Genomic DNA, 20,539 nt, shown 5'->3' with positions numbered 1-20,539 from the left:
AGTCTCACTTTGTTGCCCAGGCTAGAGTGAGTGCCGTGGCGTCAGCCTAGCTCACAGCAACCTCAATCTCCGGGGCTCAGCGATCCTACTGCCTCAGCCTCCCGAGTAGCTGGGACCACAGGCACGCGCCACCATGCCTGGCTAATTTTTTGTATATATATTTTTAGTTGGTCAATTAATTTCTTTCTATTTTTGGTAGAGACGGGGTCTCGCTCAGGCTGGTTTCGAACTCCTGACCTTGAGCAATCCGCCCGCCTCGGCCTCCCAAAGTGCTAGGATTACAGGCGTGAGCCACCGCGCCCGGCCTGTTTCATTTTTTTAATGCAGGTTGCTTATGCCACCAAATAGTTTTCATGATTCACTATTGGGCCATGACCCACAGTATTTCTCTAGAGAATAGAGAGTGGGCACAATGTGAAGGTTGAGGTCTAACCTCTTGGGCTGGGTCGGGAAGGAGCCGGTGGCAGCCTGAGGAAGGCATCAAAAGGAAGAACACACCCATCCACGTAGGGAACCAAGAGCGTTGCCCCTCAGGGCCTCACACAGCAGTGACACTTGTTTCCAGGCAGAATCACTTTTGCCTAGAAACTCAATGGATCTCAGCTTCTTGGAAGTCAGGTCATCTAATCCCAGCGCAGCTGTCACGAGAGGATGAAACTCCACATTCCACACCAAAACAGCCTGGTTGTGTGCTTTGTGAAACCAGTTCTTTTGAAGTTTTCTGGGTACTATAGGAGTACTTCCTAGTATTTTCAGTGTGTAAAAATAGCACAGGATGATTGAAGAAGGGTGTTGGTTTTTTTTGTTTTTTGAGACAGTCTTACTCTGTTGCCCTGGCTAGAGTGCCGTGGCATCAGCCTAGCTCACAGCAACCTCAAACTCCTGGGCTCAAGCGATCCTTCTGCCTCAGCCCCCCGAGTAGCTGGGACTAGAGGCATGCGCCACCATGCCCGGCTAATTTTTTCTATTTTTGGTAGAGACTGGGTCTCTCTCTTGCTCAGGCTGGTCTCGAACTCCTGAGCTCAAACAATCCTCCCGCCTCGGCCTCCCAGAGTGCTAGGATTACAGGCGTGAGCCACCGTGCCCAGCCTAAGAAGGGTGTTTTGAGTAGACAGAACATTGATCTACATGGCTACAGATTCAGATGGTTTACTTGGTTCTTAAAACAAACTGTTTCAAGTTCCTGATTCACAACTTAATTCATCCATAAAATGAGCAGTACCCATCTGCCTCATCAGAGTGGTTGTGAGGATAGAATGAAATGATAACATGAAAGATTCATGCTGTAAAGTACTAGGCTGCTATCAGGGTGTTGATAGGAAATGGGTGGGAAAGAAAGTGAAAACAAATGGAGGATACTTGTCCCTAGAGTCAGCTGGTAAGGAACATATCGCATACTGTGATCTTTTAAAAGTAACCCTAATTTGAACTTCCTGATAGATTAATCCTGCTTCCTTAGAACATTGAATAACTGTATAAAGAAATTTCAGGCTAGGCATGGTGGCTCACGCCTGTAATCCTAGCACTCTGGGAGGCCGAGGCAGGCGGATTGCTCGAGGTCAGGAGTTCGAAACCAGCCTGAGCAAGAGCAAGACCCCATCTCTACTATAAATAGAAATAAATTAATTGGCCAACTTAAAATATATGTACAAAAAAATTAGGCAGGCATGGTGGCGCATGCCTGTAGTCCCAGCTACTCGGGAGGCTGAGGCAGGAGGATCGCTTGAGCCCAGGAGTCTGAGGTTGCTGTGAGCTAGGCTGACACCATGGCACTCACTCTAGCCTGGGCAACAAAGTGAGACTCTGTCTCAAAAAAAAAAAAAAAAAGAAAAAGAAAAAGAAATTTCAACATGCAAAATGTTGAATAAAGAAACCTGTTTAATCTGGCATTTACTTTAAGCCTCTCTGTGAGCTCTGAAGTGCATGCCTGCTGTAGTCTCATGCCCAGCGGTGGGTGGGGCTGGGACAAAATGACCATGGTTAGAATAGTCAGGGATGGAGATTAAGTCTCATCTTGCTTTTCAGCTGTTGGTCTGCAATGTTTTTCACTTAGGAGTCTGCTTATTATGTTTTTAAGATATCTCACACTTCTTGAAAGTTGAGTTCATTTGGCTTTTCAAGCGAGCCTGTTAGAGTGGCTGGGGCTGGTGCTGTTCCAGTGGGTTCAAGGACTAGTGACAGGACAACCACACTCGGCACAGATAGATTGTGAGGTGATGAGGTGATGCTCATTCTCCCGCTGCAAGGACAGGAGCAAGGGGAATTACTTTGTAGTGTCTGCGTTCATTGTAAATTTGCACCCAGGAATCCATTGATGTCTGTTGTCTATAGTCTTTCTTGGTTCTCGATTGTGAATGTTTTGAGGAACTGAGAGAAGGACCAGGGGACACAAAACGGGACCCATTTGGAAGGACATTATTGATGGACTTAGCATCTTTATTAAAGATTTCCCAGCCCTTAGAGAGATCATCTGGCCGATTCTTTGTGATGGTAGAGTCTGCAGACTTTCTACACTGTTTGATAAGCAGTATGAGGACTAAGGAACATAGAAAAGTTAAGTCCCAGGAAACAGGAAAAGGTGGCTAAAATAGGCTTTGGCACAACTTCCTGCCCTTACACCTCATAGGAGCTGTTGTGTTATGAGTGGTGGGGCTTGTGGCATGTGCCAGGCAGGGGGAGTGACAGCGGGGAGCCAGCACACCGAAGAGCCCACTCGCCTGGATGCGTCCAGCACTGTGCACGGCCTGGTCCCCACCTGCAGCTCAGAGCTGGCCTCTTCTGGACGCCACCTCTGTTAGTGTCAAGCTGTTAAACGAGCAGGTGGACTGAGTTCATTTATCCACTCAACAAATGAGTGAATGCTAAACCTTATAACAGACATTGATCTTTTCCTTACTAAGAAGATTGTTGGGGGCCTAATTTCCCAAATTCTCACTCACACAACAGCCATGGGAAGCACTGAGAGGCCGTTTCCTAGAGTTGACTCAACTCAGGGACTCTGGCTTAAAACAACTCACAAAAGACTGTGAAATGTGTTAATTTTTTTTTAGCGTCAGAAACGTAACGACAGGGTGAATAAATGTGTCGTCTTGACCTACTGTATCATTTGCCTTTAGGCCAGTTCCAGTGTCTTGGTAAGAAACAAGGCTCAGGAAGTTAATGAGATGATTCGAATGTCCAGGCGTACGTCAGCTATCTATTGCTATGTAACAAACTACTCTAAAACCCGGAGAACAACTCTGTCATCTCATTGTTTCTGAGGGTCAGGAACACTGGGACCTTGCCGGGTGCCTCTGACTCAGCGTCTCTCCCAGGCTGCAGTCAGGGTATTGACCAGGGCTGCAGTCGTCTCCAGGTCTGACTCAGGGTGGATGCAGTGCCAGACTCGTAAGGTTGTTGCGGCCTTGGGTCCTCACTGGCTGCTGGCAGAGACATCCGTTCCTTGCACGTGGGCCTTTCCACACAGCTTCTCAAACATGGAAGCTGAGTCTTTGAGTAACTCATCTCAGAAGTGACATCCTGTGACTCAGGCCACATTCTAGAGAGCCGCTAGGTCCAGCCCACACCCAAAGGGAGGAGATTACACAAGAGGGACTGGACATAGGGGTAGTGGGATCTGTTGTAAAGGCTGCCCGCCACGAGAGCCTTCTGGTTCCAGTGATCTGTCCCAAGGTGGAGGTTGGGGGGGGGGGGACCTTGGACTTCTGTCAGCGCAGTGGGCTGCCCTCTCCCAAATGCTACTGGAACTTGGGCACTGCCAGCTTGTGGCTTTTGTGTGTCCCTTTGCCGTGGCCTAAGATGGGTTTCTATATTAGGCCCATGGCTAAGGTCTGTGCTAAAATGATATGTATGTTTCTGAGCACTTTCTAGAGAGAGGGTGAGGCTTTAATGACCCTGAAAAGTTTAAAAGCCATTGTTCGGTTGACTTTGGACTGGTCAAGCAAGATACCAGAGAACTGATTGATTATAATCAATAATTAATTGATCAGTTATGCCCATATTTAAGATTATTAAGTTTATTCCCAGGACACTGTTGTTGGCATTTTGAATGTTCCCAAACAACTAGATCACGTATCTATGCAAAAAGTTTACTTCTCAGACATGGGAGGAAATAGCCACCAAAAATGCCTTTTAGAAAGGAAAATAGTACAGAGTCCACGTTCTCGTGCAAAACAAAATGCTTGCCAGACGGCCCTCTGGAAGCCGAGTTTAGGACAGAAGTGAGCCGGCACATCAGAAGACTAAGTGCTGCCAGGGGAGCGGGAAACTTACTAGCAAGGAAGGACCACAAACAAACCAGGCCCAGGCCTTGTGCCGCTGGCCGTTTGCGTGCGGGCAAACGCTGGCCTGGCGTACACCTGGTGGCAGCAGGACGTCGCTGCAGAGCAGTCAAGTTCACAGTGATCCGAATCATCTGGGGCAAGGCTGGGGTCAGAGTTCAGGTATCTTTGCCGTTTCTGCCTCTTAAGGCCTAAAAGCTATTAATACATTTTAGAGACGTTTCCATCCAAAGCAGCTAAATAAAGATACATACAAAGCATCCATATGTAAAAGGGACAGCTGCTGCTTTTTTTTTTTTAAAGTTCCATTTACATGAAAGACATCACCCCTAGAAACTCCCAGAAAATGAGACATTAACCGTGGATGTTTTTATATTTTATGCATGTGATTCTTTGGTGACTGACCACTGTGATAAGGGAACTTTCTCCTGTTTGGATTCGAAGAAAACGTCTCCAGGTTATCTGTTCAATAGAAGTTAGGACCCCCCTGAAACTCATTCTAATAGTTTTCTCTGTGTAGTGCTGTAATTAGATGTGGTTTTTCTCTAAAGCTTCCCCCCTGCTATTTTTTTTTTCCTTCAAAAATATTTTTAAAGGGTGTGATCAATTTAGTACTGACGAAGGTAGTGAAAGGAGTTTGGGGCTGGTGTACTAAATGTGACCCTTTCCCCACAGGGACAGCTGGAGTCCGCCACCACCGCGGAGAAGGCTCCCGCTCCCGTGTCTCCGGTGTCTCCGGTGTCGGTGTCGTGTGGCGGGGAGAGCCCCCTGGGCGGGATCTGCCTCAGCGAGTCCGATAAGACGGCTGTGCTCACCTTGATCAGAGAGGAGGTAAAGGTCCTTGTCGGTCTGCTTATCAGCACGTTTCTTTGTGAGGCCCGCGTGCCAGCAGGCAGATCCCATCTCTGTGGGCCCTGTCGGCCAGGCCAGGCATGCGAGTCTCCTCCGCTCTCTTACAAAGGGCTCCCTGTGAAGCCCAGCCTCCATGCCGGAGCCCTGACTCTCGTGTCCGGGGAAGAGAGTTGACAATCTAAAATACTCTTAAGAATATTTGTACCTTCTTTATCTTTCAGCCTTGACATGTGCTTTTATTTTATTTATAGAGAATATATGCTTATGTCCCCAAATTCCTTAAATTCTTTGCAGTGATATGAAGTCATTTCCTCCTTTTATCTATTCTTTAATTAACCCTTTGCATTCGCTAGCTTTTTACTCGATTCCTTTATTCTACTCGGGATTTAATTTTTTAAATACCCCAGATTTTACAAAGTGCGGCAGTAGAATAAAAAACTGGAGTTTCTTTTCATATAAACTTATTTATTTGGATTTTTTTATATTTCAAATTATTGATACATTCAAAGAGTAATTTTTTTTTTTTTTGAGACAGAGTCTCACTTTGTTGCCCAGGCTAGAGTGAGTGCCCTGGCGTCAGCCTAGCTCACAGTAACCTCAAACTCCTGGGCTCAAGCAATCCTACTGCCTCAGCCTCCCGAGTAGCTGGGACTACAGGCATGCGCCACCATGCCCGGCTAATTTCTTTTTCTATATATATTAGTTGGCCAATTAATTTCTTTCTATTTATAGCAGAGATGGGGTCTTGCTCTTGCTCAGGCTGGTTTCTCAAAGAGTAATTTTAATCTCTCCAATTTTTGCTGACCATGTCGTCACACTTGACATCCAAGTGCAAAGGGTTAAACAGTTCAACTCTCAAATTCCTGTATTGTGAATCTTTTAAACAGCCTCTGTTCAAAATATATCACTCCTTAGCCATTCCTGAGTGATCTGAAAACTATGAAAGGCATTGTTATGTGCTAGCATGACTGTGTACTATTGTGTTACCTCCCTCTTCTGTCATATTTCTGTGCTGTATTTTATGTGTTTGTGTGTTTCTTAATGATTCCACCTTTTTTTTTTAGACGGGGTGGCAATTTTACTTTTACAATATGGTGAGAGTGATTAAGCACTCGACTCTAGGGCTTTCAAAGCTTTATGAAATAGCATCAGGTTGGATGTCAGCTAGTCCTGTCGTCAGAACTTGGAGCAATGGTAAGGAGGCCACCAGAATCTTGTGAATGAGAACAGCGTTGAGGTTTTGTACTCCTAATGTAGACTGTCAGCCTTAGACCCGGTGGTGTGCTGATTTCTGTCTCAATCTTAAATTCAAACTATAATGGATCGATTAGGTAAAACCAAGCTGTATTATACTCTAGATCATCACTAAAGAGATTGAAGCAAATGAATGGAAGAAAAAGTATGAAGAGACCCGACAAGAAGTCTTGGAGATGAGGTTAGAACGGAAGTTTGGGGGAGGGGTTGGATACTTTTATGCATTGTCTTATTTAATGCAGACAATGTGATGAAAATGTTTGCTTACCACAGAACCAGCTGTTGACCCTGAGGGTTTTGCTGTTTACACCTTACTTTATGATTGAGAATATCATTTCATGAGTTATTTACCCATCCATTATTATAATAAAATAGTGTAGTTTATCTTGGGTTGTTCAGAACATTGCATATAAGCAGAAACCACATAATTCTGGTCTTCTTAAAAGAATTGGCAGAAATTTATACAAAAATATCCATTTGGAATACAAAATAATAAGATTTATTGATGTGTTCAATGATAGAGGCATTGAAATCCATAATACTTTTAAAAAATTAATTATATTTGGTAGCTTCAAATGATATAACCACCAAATAGATTATATAATAAAAAGCTTGTTAACAAGAAACAAAACTGATGGACTTTAAATGGAAATCTTTTTATTTTTCCTGCTCACTCCCTAGAGTTATGAGCTGTGCAGTGACAAAAGATGGCATCGAAGAAGAGAAGGAAAAAGAGCTTAGAGAGCTCACACACTTTATAGTCAGCACTTGAATGATTAAGACACATTTTAAATATGTCTACTCTAAATTTTGGCTCTTGTATTATTTAGTTTTTACACATTTCCTGTGCATAAGGCCTGTGCTGGGCTTGGAGAGGAAGGGACATCCCCGGCCCTTAGCTTACGGTAGCCATCCCTCGTAAGTGGCTGGATGCTGCATGGCAGGGGTGGGCACCAGCAGCGAGGGCTGGGCGAGGGGGTGACACGTCTCACTGCAGGGCCACCAGGAAGCGCCCAGCACTGGACAAGATCAGAAGGGCGTTGTTGTGCTTCACTAGGAGAAAGGTTAACATGAGGGTGATCTTTAAAGTCATTGAATAAGTGAAAGACTTAGAATTAGGATATAAAATAAAACATTACTGAATCAGAGGGGACAGAGAACCCGAAAGGTGGACTGGGGCCAGGAAAGCCTGAAGTCAGATCAGATCTCTTAGGAAGAGCCTGAAATAATGTCTTTAACTTAATTTGTTAACAATTGATTAGTCTAAGTGGAATTAAGCTGTCGAGATAATCAAACAAATAGGTGCAAGGAGAAAGTGGAAGCAGTTTCTATAAATAGAGTAAAAGACTTATTAAACATAAAATCTTAAGAAAAACCTTTTTGAACTTTAATAAACCGTATATGATGTGAAAAGAGAGAGAGAGCACCTCCAAAGCAGATAAATGGGTTATATAAATTTGTCAGTATATGTCAATGTGTTTAATTGTTTGGGGCAGCATTTCTCTAACTTCAATTGTCTAAAAATTCTCTTCTAATAAATTCTTTTTTTTCTTATTTAGGAAAATTGTAGCTGAATATGAAAAGACTATTGCTCAAATGATTGGTAAGGAGAAAAGTTTCTAGGATATGAACTGTAGAATCTGTCTTAGTCTGTGTGGGCTGCTATAAGAAAATGCTATAAACTGGGTGGCTTATAAACAATAAACGTTTATTTCTCACAGTTCTGGAGGCTGGGAAGTTCCAGATCAAGGCACTAGCAGGTTTGGTGTCTGGGGAGGGCCCATTCCTCTTAGAAGGGGTAGCTAGCTCTTGGGGTCCCTTTTATAAGGGTGCTAATCCTTATAAAAGGTAGCAGAGCCCTCATGACTTAATCACCTCCCCAAAGTCCCCCCCCCTTAACACTAGTACATGAGGATTAGGTGTCAACATAGAAATTTGGGGGGAGGAACATAAACATTCAGAACATAGGGAGATCTGTGGGTGATTTTCAAATCAAAATACAAAATTCAGTTTGTCACTTAGATATAGTCAAGTCTCATTATCCATGGTATGTTCTCTGAAGTTGCTACAAACACTGAATTAGCAAATACTGAACCATTTCTCCTGGGGGAAGTACAGGGTTATGTCGTGAGCCTCTGGTCACAACATCTTCATCAGGTTGATCAGTATATAACCTTGTCCTATGTGTGTTTCTGTTTAGAAACACCTTAATTGGTGCATATTTTTGATTCATTAACAGTCAGCAGCACTCTAAGTCATGTCTGAACAAAGCCTTCTAACACATGTATTTTAAGACACATTATGGAGCCTTCTTGTGCTTAGGAACACTGGACAGCACTTCAGCACTACTCTTAGGGGCATCAACGGTTAGATTACCGACCAAAACAATAAAAATGCAAAAAATGTGGCACTGCATAGACCACAAAAAGGACACTTGTTATAACATGAAACAAGGGAGAACATCACCTCATCTGAGAATGTGCACGTCAGGTGACTAAATATCTTCTCTGCTCTGTGTAGGTCCACGAATGACTGCATGAGCCCACGAGTATTGATTTTGGGGTTACAAATAAATTTTAGCAAGTAGGCAAAATCGCAAATACAGACTGCAAATAATGAGAACCAACTGTCGTTAGGTTTACTTTAGAGCTAGCAGACACCTGTATCACGTGACAAGCCCTCATGCAGTACTGCGTGTCGGTCACCTTGCCATGTCGCTCAGGCCCGCTCGGGGAAAAGGGGTCCTTTGTTCCGGTGCACGGCCTTGCCCTACCGCACGTTGCAGTTTCCCTGCATCAGATTCGCGGCGCACCAGATCAGTGCTGACTAGTCCTCCTGCGTTCGGTGCAGAGCCTCTTTTAGTCTGTGTTGTGAGAACTGCCTCCCTGAATCGAAGTCTGGTCTTTCTGCGCTTGAGCCCTGCAGTGCTGTTTGCTGCCACCCACCTCAGCTGGGCCTTCCCAGTCTCTGCCACTCTGTTCCCTGTCTGTGTAACGTTCTCCTCCCAGGTGGCTGCGTGGATCCCACCCTCCGTTCTTTCTCGCCTCTCCTCAAGTGTCTACCCTGAGAGAGGCCACTCCATAAATAGCACCCCCCTCTTGCCCTGGCTTGTTTTTCCCCGTCATTTGTCACCATGCTTCTCCCCCCCTAGTGTGTTAGTCCTTGAGAGTGGGAACTTTGTTCCGTCCAGGGCTGTGTCCCCACTGGGACAGCACTGCTCGGCTCGCGGAGAGCAGCTGTTAACCATTCATTGAATAAACATGCCATTACTTCTGACTTGTGATTCCCAGAAGATGAACAAAGGACAAATATGACCTCTCAGAAGAGCTTCCAGCAGCTGACCATGGAGAAGGAACAGGCCCTGGCTGACCTCAACTCTGTGGAAAGGTCCCTTTCTGATCTCTTCAGGAGATACGAGAACCTGAAAGGCGTTCTGGAAGGGTTCAAGAAGGTAGTGTGTTTGTTTCCTTCTACCTCCTGGCCAGTAGTGTATTTTTTTGGTGATGGATCATCAAACACAGATGCCAGAGGTGGGGGTAGGGGTGCTTTTAAACAGAGTTCTGGGCCCTGCCAGCCTGTGTCTTCTATTCCAGGGAAGCTGGATTTTTTCTGTTTCCAGGCGTCTGGCCTACTGGGTGGTATGTCTTGGTCGTTCCTCTAGCGAGTCAAGGCAGTAACCCCAGATGCAACCAGAGTGCGATGTGGGGTGCAAGGGCTAGAACCCTCAGGATGTAGAATTCTAGAAATGTTCATTTCTAGAACATTCTAGAAATGTTCTCCTTTCGAGTATTAGTAGAAGTAGAAGGGATTCCATATCGCTGAAAAATTCAAGGTGCATATTCTAGAAGAAATTAAGTATAATATTTCAAACTTAAATATAAGCATATTGATTTAGTTTAATTGCACAGTATCAATATGACATTTATAGCAGTGAAATTTCTTTATATTCATATTAAAATTAAAATGAGACTGGCCAGTTTGTCTAATATGGAGTCAAAAATGTCATTTACTTTTTTTTTTTTTTTTGAGACAGAGTCTCACTCTGTTGCCCGGGCTAGAGTGCCATGGCTGTCAGCCTAGCTCACAGCAACCTCAATCTCCTGGGCTCAAGCTATCCTCCTGCCTTAGCCTCCCAAGTAGCTAAGACTACAGGCATACGCCACCATGCCTGGCTAATTTTTTTTTTTTTGTATATATATTTTTAGTTGATCAATTAATTTCTTTCTATTTATAGTAGAGATGGGATCTCGCTCTTACTCTGCCTGATTTCAAACTCTTGACCTTGAGCAGTCCTCCCACCTTGGCCTCCCAGAGTGCTAGGATTACAGGCTTGAGCCACTGAGCCCGGCCTGTCATTTACTTTTGAATAACTGCTTTCCTAAAGTAGGTGTATGGATATGACTGAACTTACTGCAAGGTATTGAAAATTAATATGTGAAGAAACTATGTGGAATTTCTGCAGTGAGAATTACATGTGCTTATTTCAGCTTCCCACATAGTGTAAATTAAAGGCATCTGAATTAATTTGGTTTACCCAGTTTTTAAAAAATGAAAACTCTGATGCATGGTAGATTGCTAGTACAAGAAACAAAATGACCTGTTTAATTTAAATTTTTACTTTGGAACAGAATGAAGAAGCCTTGAAAAAATGTGCTCAGGATTACTTGGCCAGAGTTAAACAAGAGGAACAGCGGTATCAGGCCCTCAAAATCCATGCTGAAGAAAAACTAGACAAGTATGAGCTTATACACTGGCATTTCACTTTTCATGATGTAGGCAGATTGACAAAGGCAAAAAAAATTCATTGTTTGCAAGTCTGGGTTGTATTTGTATGCGTATGTTTTATTTCATTGTTTGAACCATCTTTACGTGGTTGCAACGTTAAAAAAGTATCAAAAGGCATATGATATCTCTCTCCCACCCCTCACCCTTCACTAGGCTCCTACCTCTCTCCACACCTCAAGTAATCACTGTCGTTGATCTCTGTTTTTCCTTCCTCTTTCCTTTTCTTTTTTATACATATGACAGCATGCCTCACTTCTTTTGCTTAACAATATAATTTTGAAAATGTTTCCATGTCAATCCATGAGGATCTTCCTCATTTTTTCAGTAGCCACATGGTATTCCAGTGTTTGAATTTATTGTTTCTTTAACCAAGGTCAATTAAAATCTTTTGCTGCCACAGACAACACTGCAGTAAATAACCTTGGTAATCATTTTGTATGCACGTGATTTGTCTTTATGATCTATGTGATAGAAAAGGAATTGCTTGACCAAAGAATATATGAATTTATAATTATGGTAAATATTGTCAAATTGGCCTCATCGAACCTTTATAAATATAGACCCCCCACACAACGTATGAAAGCATCTCTTTTCCCTACAGCCTTGCCAATAGATCAACTTTTTGGTTTTCTGCAAATCTTAAATAAAAATGGTATTTCAGTGTAGGCTTTTGTTTGTTTGTTTATTTATTTCTGGCAAGCAACAGAGCATTATTTTATTTGACATTTTGATAAATGTTGATTTGAATTTATGAGTGAAATTGAAAAAATTTCAACATTTATTTATTCATATATTTGCTTTACTGTGAATGACTATTCTTTGCCCATTTTTCTATTGTCGGTTTATATATTAGGGAAACCAGCCCTTTGTGATACGAATTTTGAATAATTTTTCCAGTTTTCATCACTTATCTTTTGGCTCTGCCCATGGTGTTTTTTAGTATGCAGAAATTTATTTTTATGCACTGAGATTTATTAGTCATTTCTTCTACAGAATCTTCCCATGCTAGATAGAAAATGTTCTCCCAGCTTTTCCTTATGGCTTAATTTTATTAATCTTTAATTTCAGTACATTTGGAATTTATCCTAGGGAATGGTATCCAATTTTATTGTTTAAGTAAAATACACAACTTGTACATTTTACTGCCTATATTTCTATTTGTTTTGCTTTGTTTTTTGAGACATAGTCTCACTCTGTTGCCCTGGCTAAAGTGCCGTGGCGTCAGCCTAGCTCACAGCAACCTCAAACTCCTGAGTGCTCAAGCAATCCTCCTGCCTCAGCCTCCCGAGTAGCTGGGACTACAGGCATGCGCCACCATGCCCGGCTAATTTTTTTCTCCTATATATTTTTAGTTGTCCAGCTAATTTCTTTCTATTTTTAGTAGAGACGGGATCTCACTCTTGTTCAGGCTGGTCTTGAACTCCTGAGTTCAAATGATCCTCCCGCCTTGGCCTCCCAGAGCACTGGGATTACAGGCATGAGCCACCACGCTGGGCCTGTATTTCTATTTGTAAAAACTCTTAAGTCCCCTTTCCCCTTCCCACTCCCATAATAGTGTAATTAGGTTCATTGTATATTTCTACAGAGGTGATGTATGTCCTTCTACACACTATACACAGGTTATTGTATATCCCTCTGGTGTTTTCTTTGTGTCTTTACAATACTCCAAGATGGTTTCAAACATTTTGTTTTTTTTTTGTTTTTTGTTTTTTGTTTTTTTTTTTTTTTGAGACAGAGTCTCGCTTTGTTGCCCAGGCTAGAGTGAGTGCCGTGGCGTCAGCCTAGCTCACAGCAACCTCAAACTCCTGGGCTCAAGTGATCCTTCTGCCTCAGCCTCCTGGGTAGCTGGGACTACAGGCATGCGCCACCATGCCCGGCTAATTTTTTTTTTATATATATATCAGTTGGCCAATTAATTTCTTTCTATTTATAGTAGAGACGGGGTCTCGCTCTTGCTCAGGCTGGTTTTGAACTCCTGACCTTGAGCAATCCGCCCGCCTCGGCCTCCCAAGAGCTAGGATTACAGGCGTGAGCCACAGCGCCCGGCCAAACATTTTGTTTTTTACTTGAAAAAAATATTATATTGAAGTCATATAAATTTCCTTAATATTATAACATAGCCATTTTTTCATGTTAGAACACACAACTCAATCTAAATGTTTTTATTAGGGCATAGGACTATAGCATTTCTTTATTGATGGGCATTTAGATAGTTTCAAACATTTTTTCCATTGCAAACCAGTTTGCAGTGAACATTCTTATGCACTCACTGTTGTGCCAGGTGGGTGTATTCCTATGAAACAATAACTGAAATGGAGTTGCTGGTCGGAGACTGTGTCCATTTTAAATTGTCCTAGTCTCCATCACGTCGCCCTCCCCAAAGGCAGTGCCAGTTTTCATCCCTCCTGTCGGCATATGGCCTGTTTTCTTGTATTTTGGCCAACACAGGGCAAGAAGACCTCCGTTAATTTCTGCCAATTGGATAAATTTTAAAAGTTTATCATTTTAATTTACATGCCACTGATTACCAGTGAGGTTTTAGTGTCCTTTCATCAGTTAACTGGCTGTTTATCAACTGGTATTTATGGTTTTTAAGATTTCCTTTGCATCTCATTAATAAAGTCACTTCTTTTAGGTCTGCCTCACAGACATCAGTGGTTAGTATCCTGACACCTTAACTGTGATAATCCTGAAATGATCCAGCCCATTATTGTACTGGGTTAAAAAAATCTGGTTGTTTTAGGAGCTGTTCTGCGATTCCATTTTAGTGAAATGTGGCTTTTAGAAGCCATTGTAACCCTTGAGATTGATTCTGCCATCGGTTCGTGCCATGGAGACTTCCTTGGCAGTTGTCTGCAAACTGAACTTTTATAAATGAAAATTTAATTATTAATACTTAGGTCACCAATTCATGTTCTCTTAATCGTGCTGTCAGCGCTTTTGGGCCTGTGCCTCACAGGTGTCAGCGGTTAGTGTCCTGACTCCAGCTGTGATGATAACCATGTGCTTTTTGTCTCTTTATCTACCAACACAACCACACACAGAGCCAATGAAGAGATTGCTCAGGTTCGGACAAAAGCAAAGGCTGAGAGTGCAGCTCTCCACGCTGGACTCCGGAAAGAGCAGATGAAGGTGGAGTCCCTGGAAAGGGCCCTTCAGCAGAAGGTACAGAAAGGGCTTTGGTCTGGACGGCCGCAGAGACGCTTGCTTTTCCTCTTCAGCAGGGACTAGGCTAGCTTCGGTCCTTAGTGTACTTAGCTTGTGATCCTGATGCAAGAGGCCTTGCCTTTTTACTCGGACACTTCAGTCTAGCTCCTCTGAACTGATTCGGTGGAGACAAGTCCAATCAGTAAACATCCAGGCCTACTGTGTGGGGATCGTCCCTGGCAGGTACAGAGAGGAAGTTGCGTTGTAACTGAAGTCCAGGGCATCCCACACTTCTTGATTAGGGTCATGAGGCTGCTTTTCTTTCTTTTTGTTCTTTAAGCAGTATATGAAACCATCTTCCTCCTTCATTGGTTTCAGCCAGTGGTTCTCAGTTGGGGGCAGGTTTGCCCTCCAGGAGACATTAGGCAATATCTGAATATTTATTTCTTTGATTGTCACAACTGGGAGATGCTACTAGCATCTAGTGGGGAGACCAGGGGTCTTGTTAAACATCCTGCAACATACGGGACACCCGCTTCCCAACAAAGACATACCCATCCCAAAACATCAGTAGTGCTGCACGTTGCAAAACTGCTATAGATAAATGAAAATCAGTGGTAGCAATAATCCCTATTTTTCACTACTCAGCAGTCTTCTTTTTTTATATGTCTCCAGTGTTTCTTACTAATGTCTCCAATTATGTACTCATGCCTGTGACATCCATTCAGCAAGAGCGGCAGTTTTTATCATGGGGTCTGATAGCCCCTAAAGCAGTGTTCCCTGGGATATGCAGACTCCAGAATCTCAGGTCCCTGGAGATGCTGGTGGGTTGAGTGAGACCCAGATACTGGTGTTTTTAGCAAGTACCCCAGGTAATTCCTATGATAACAAGAAAATATGGGATCTAAGAGGTTCATGGGTAAGCTCCTGAGGTCTGTGACTGTCCTCACCATGTCCTCAATTTAAGCATAATTTGGTGAGTAAAAGAATATTTTCCAGGGGAGGAGGTAGCTTTCCTTTCTATAAAGGATCCTTGATGTAGAAAAGTTAAAAATCACTGAATTAGATTGTCTAGGTGGGACATAGCCAGTGTTGGGACTATTTCGCTACAGTTGCTGTTGTCTCAGAATACAGAGTGGCCTTGCATAATCATATCATTTGTCTTTCAGAACCAAGAAATCGAAGAACTGACAAAAATCTGTGACGAGCTGATCGCAAAGCTGGGAAAGACTGACTGACATTCCCCTGTTAGCTCAACAGATCTGCATTTGGCTGCTTCTCTCGTGACCACAATTATCTTGCCTTATCCAGGAATAATTGTCCCTTTGCAGAGAAAAAAAAAACTAAAAAAAGCACATGCCTACTGCTGCCTGTCCTGCTTTGCTGCCGATGCAATAGCCTGGAAGGAACCCTAGAGTGTTGCACAGTCTCGCGAGGAGCGTGGTCCGACAATGCTATGGTCTCAGTTCCCTGTCTGCAGGCTCAGTGAGACAGGCTGCTGGGTTTGGGTTTGTGATTTCTCTACCTTCAGTTTGTTTTAAAGTCATCTTTACTTTTCCAAGTATGTTAAATTTATGGTTCTGTGGCTCCTGTTTGGGATCAACTTTCTCTACCACCCGTCTGATTATTTTTGTGACCTATTTGTTTAATCTTTTCATTTTCTTTTTTTTATTTTATTCTTCACTCAGATACATACTCTCAGAATAATCTTTTAATTCTCAGTATCAGTGGTTTTATTTAAGCAGATAGTTTGGCCTGTTGTTACTTCCAGTCTATAAACAAGAAGGGGCTCTGGTTGCCCTTTTACGTCCACACGCTCACACACAGACGTATATATTTGCATATGCTGCTGCTTTTTCCCCTGAAGCATAGTCAAATAAGAACTTCCCTACAGAAGACCGTGTTTCCTTGAATTCTGAGCCAGAACTAAATAGAGTCCTGGCTCAGAATGCCAGCTTAAGACTTTGGGGGGATTAAGGATGTGAAGACCGAAGACTTAGGCTTTCACATCTGGGGAGGACTTTGCCAGGACATTTTTTTGCTCTGGTATTGGGACATTCCCCGGCCTTGATGGCCACAGCCCTTTGGGCTTAGTCCCCAGACTGGGAGTCGCGGTGTCTCCTTTCTGCATGAACAGCAGTATGGGACTCCCTCAGTACTGGGGTTTGCTGAATCTGCCCTTCCGTCATTTAGTCTCCTCCGCTTCCATTTGTTGATGCAAAATCAACATTTAATCTTTGTTATCTTTCTGTTTTAAATAGGCAAAGAAAGTCTACTAGTAAAAGGTGATCTTAACGAAAAGGTAACTGTAGCCCTATTACCAATTATAAGGTGAAAGAACAGTTGTTTTTTTAATAAGTGTGATGCATTATTCTTCAGGTATTTAAAAAAAAAAAGCAAAAATATCCTTTCCAATTTAAGATAGAATTTTTAACAAAGCAGGCAGTAAAAAATGATGTGAACCACTCCAGAAATCAGCTCATTTTGAGTATTTTTGAACAAAACACAATTTGAATACTGGGGAGGGGAGTGCAGGGAGAAGGCCTTTACTAACAAAACCAAATTCCTCGACTCTTACTGGACTCATTTCAGAGTGGTGGGACATTAACCCTAAAATGAAAATTTTCCATGTAATGCCAGTGAATTCCCTTCCATTTGACAGGCAAAACCAAATCCATGCAAGTGTTCTAAAGCACTCTTTTGTCTTAATCTTACACCCTGAAAGTCCTCCATAAAGTGATATGCACTATATTCAGTACATGTATGTTTTCCTACTCTTCTTGTAAAACTGTTGCATGATCCAACTTCAGCAATGAATTGTGCCTAGTGGAGAACCTCTATAGATCTTAAAAAATGAATTTTTCTTTAGCAGTGTATTATTCACATGGGTGCAATCTTTAGCCCCAGGGAGGTCAATAATGTCTTTTAAAGCCAGAAGTCACGTTTTACCAATATGCATTTATCATAATTGGTGCTTAGGCTGTATTTTAAAGCCTATTGTCTTAACATTTTGTACAAAAAAGAACAACAGAAAGTATCTGTGGTTTGAGAATTGGCTTGACAATCATTTGGGCTTTGAAAGCAGTTCACTGTGGTTTAATGTGAATGCTGTACTAATAGTCATAGTATCAAGTACAAGTGTCTCCTGCTGGTGTAACTGATTTCTTTTCTAAGTCCTCTACTACTAAGGAAATTAATCTTGTGTTTTGCAAAAAGAAACCTTGATTGCTAAACCTTTTTGCTGCTGTATTTTGGTGACATGTCCATGTTTACTTGTTTTATACTGATCTGCTTTAAGTATGAAAGGCATGTAGTGGTCTCCACTATAAATCCTTAGTCCTCTTTTTAAGTTTATTGTGTATAAAGAAAGTAGCCATGTGTTAAAACAGAGTAACAACAATCCTTCCCCAGCATACTGGTAGAAAAGACACCTTAAAAACTCCACCTTACTGAGGGGAGCTGACACACGAGGTGTACCAAGGCCCTTGCTAAGTTGTGTCTGCCGCCAGCTCCTCGGCCACGACCGTTACAAGGAAAGGTCCACCGTTCTAACTTAATAAATGGACACTCTCCAGTTAGGGAAGAAATGCAGCTTTTACAGCTGGTAAGTCAAGATTAAGCACTGGGCAGTATGAAACGTGTGTGTTTTTCTTAAAAAATGGAAAAAAAAACCTTTTTAGAACTCCGGAGAGTAAGATTATAATATAGAATTTGCTTTAACACATGTGACGGCCACTTAGTTTGCGAGGCAATAAAAACCCTGTTCCAAAAAGGGAAATGGCAGGAAGCTGCTGGCTGGGGCAGCGATTTGGGAATATTAGGTGTTTTTTCTGAGACTCTGGTCAGGATTCGGAGGCATCTCTCTAGCTTTTGACTTTGCCAAAGCATAGACGGCCTTTGTCTGACAGTGCTTCAGTTGGAGGATTTGCTGGGAGTCAGACTGCAGTTTCCCATTGGCCTGGCTCGACTGTCAGCTACAGTCAGAGCTCCCGAGACTGACTTTATTTGGAGAAGCTCCCTGAAGCCGGTGACCTACCCAAACCTTTCGTTCTGTCAGACTGTTCTGGAAATATTGAGAAGCCTAGTTTTCTCACGTGGCTTCTAGCTCCTTCAGACTCAGCCCAAATTAGGAAGCACAGAAGCCCATGGCGGTGAGAAACTGAGGATTTGGCAGCCTTCCCGATGGTGTGGAATCTAAGGGAGGCTTGTGTTTGGTTTTGGAGGAAAGCGCACATTGAATTTCCTCTCCCGCCAGTTCCCCTTTCTGCCTGTCCCATACTTTGTGTAACTCCACACAGATACTTAGATATTTGTTAGACAGCTTGAGTTAGTTCTAACTATAAACAGGGAGAATAACGGCCCCCAGCGTGCCTGGGCTGACTGAAGTGGCCAGATTGAAGCACTTACTTTCAGTCAAGGTAGCAAAGGGCTCGGCGGTGGCTCTAAAGCTCACAAAGGGGTTTTTTTTAAGAGCAAAGCATTGGTAAGTCCTGTGTACACTGAGTTGGACGTGATTCAGCACATCCATTTTTAGTGGAGTAAAAGTTCCAAAGCTCCCCTTTATTTCCTTTTGGTTTTTCACTTGAATTGGTAGCCGTCTCATGAATTGTTCATGCCTGTTGTCTCTTTGTAGTTGTGGGACTGTGAGCTTGCCCTCAGACCTGTGTTTCCGACCGTATTCTCTTGGGAAAAGAGAAATGAGGTGTTGAAAGATATTAAATGATTCACGAAAAGGATTTTAAAGTAAAGATGTATATATTCTGAAGAATTGAAAAGATAACATTATTTGCTTATTAAAGAACAAATATAGTCTGGGAATCCCAGAATGTCAAGCCAAAGGTCTAAGAAGTCATCTTCAAATATTTTAATAAAGAAGTATTTTGAGGAGACATCTATCCAAAAAGGTTTGACTGGCCTCCAGATTCCAGTTATTTTTAAAAAGCAATTTACCACTAAATCCTTGAGTCTCCCGTGTAGTCAAGTTAAAGAGACTGAGTCTTATCTCCAAGGCTGTCCTCTGGAAGCTAATGCAGATGGGAGCGTTCCCCAGTGAAGACCCACTCCCTGGCGCCAGAGCTTGCATTCGGGAGACTAAAGATTGCACTTTTCATAGTTTTTTCGTCCAAATGCAATCCCATTTCTGTGCCTCTTAGCATGCAGTTAGATTTGGACAAAAAAGATTCCTAAGGAATGACTTTATTAACTGTAATATGGTTACAGCTGTTATATAAATGTATATTCTGGTTACAGTCCTGACACGGAGACATTGCGTGCAGTGCTGGCTGTGGCGTGTGTACCGGGCTTCAGCGCGCACAGGAGGCAGGCTCAGAGCTGAGGAGTGGCCCGAACCGAACCTTCCCTGTGTCGGTCCTTCACTTTAGAGCCCGCAAGAGGCCTCTTTCTGCCCCCTGCCTTTCAGTGGTGTCTGAAACAGACTCCAGAAAAGTATTTCCTAATCACATCGTTAACCGATAATCTATATTCATGAAAGGATTTTCAAATGGACATACGGAAGTTTCGGACTCTGAAAGCGCCCCCAGTCCAGACACAGGGCAGCGTGTAGGTAGCCACGCCACAGCCTCAGCCCTTCCCCGCGTCGGGAGAGGATCCGAGCGTTTCCTTTCCACCCCAGAGGCGGCAGCCAACTTCTCAGTGTTGCTGTTAGCGAGTGTGTGTTTGCCAATAGATCCCCTTGTACCGCGTGCCAACGAGTCACTGTCCATTGCACATCTGCTTCCACCGTGCCCCGCGGGCGCCGCGGAGCGAGTGAGGAGCCTCCCGTCCGCAGAGACGGCGCTGCACTGGCCTCTGCGGTCAGGAGTGCGGCGTGTGGAACAGTCATCTACATAGATTTTTTATGCACAGTAATTTCCCTTTTTATATGTCAAGTAAATATTTGTAAAAGTTATACTCACACAAATTATTATAATGATTACTAATATATTTTTTTCCATGTTTCATTGCCTGAATAAAAACTGTTTACCACTGTTAGATTCAGGGTGTGTGTGGTGTCGGTAGTTTTCCTGGTTATATAAGTCGTTTTATCCCCGAGTGTGAAAATTTATGGCAGCCTCACTTCCATGAGCTCCCTATTTCAGCCTAAAAATAGAAAAGATGACATTTTCTCCACACTCATTTCATGGGGTTTTATGCATGTGGTTGAGTGTGTAATTAAAACAAACAAACTTTGAAATTCAGACCTAGCCATCCAAATTTCCAGG

At 42.9% G+C, this 20,539-nt stretch overlaps 1 protein-coding gene across 9 annotated transcripts in view; it reads left to right on the top strand.

Moving 5' to 3' along the window:
* The window catches only part of TACC1 (transforming acidic coiled-coil containing protein 1), an 83,404-nt gene extending 63,095 nt beyond the window's left edge, over positions 1–20,309 (top strand). For all 9 annotated transcript variants that reach the window (XM_075997115.1, XM_075997116.1, XM_075997117.1 and 6 more), the window contains 7 exons: positions 4,956–5,111; positions 6,491–6,567; positions 7,946–7,989; positions 9,677–9,837; positions 11,015–11,121; positions 14,216–14,336; positions 15,488–20,309. In XM_075997115.1, the coding sequence (XP_075853230.1) occupies positions 4,956–5,111; positions 6,491–6,567; positions 7,946–7,989; positions 9,677–9,837; positions 11,015–11,121; positions 14,216–14,336; positions 15,488–15,556 (735 nt within the window). In that variant the 3' untranslated portion in view covers positions 15,557–20,309. The remainder of the gene's footprint in view (positions 1–4,955; positions 5,112–6,490; positions 6,568–7,945; positions 7,990–9,676; positions 9,838–11,014; positions 11,122–14,215; positions 14,337–15,487) is intronic.
* The last annotated feature ends 230 nt before the right edge of the window (positions 20,310–20,539 follow it).

The sequence above is a fragment of the Microcebus murinus genome, chromosome 24 (assembly GCF_040939455.1).
Source record: "Microcebus murinus isolate Inina chromosome 24, M.murinus_Inina_mat1.0, whole genome shotgun sequence".
In the NCBI taxonomy this organism is placed as follows: Eukaryota; Metazoa; Chordata; class Mammalia; order Primates; family Cheirogaleidae; genus Microcebus; species Microcebus murinus.
The sequence above is the reverse complement of the archived record's forward strand: the minus strand, read 5'-3'. Positions and strand labels throughout refer to the sequence as shown.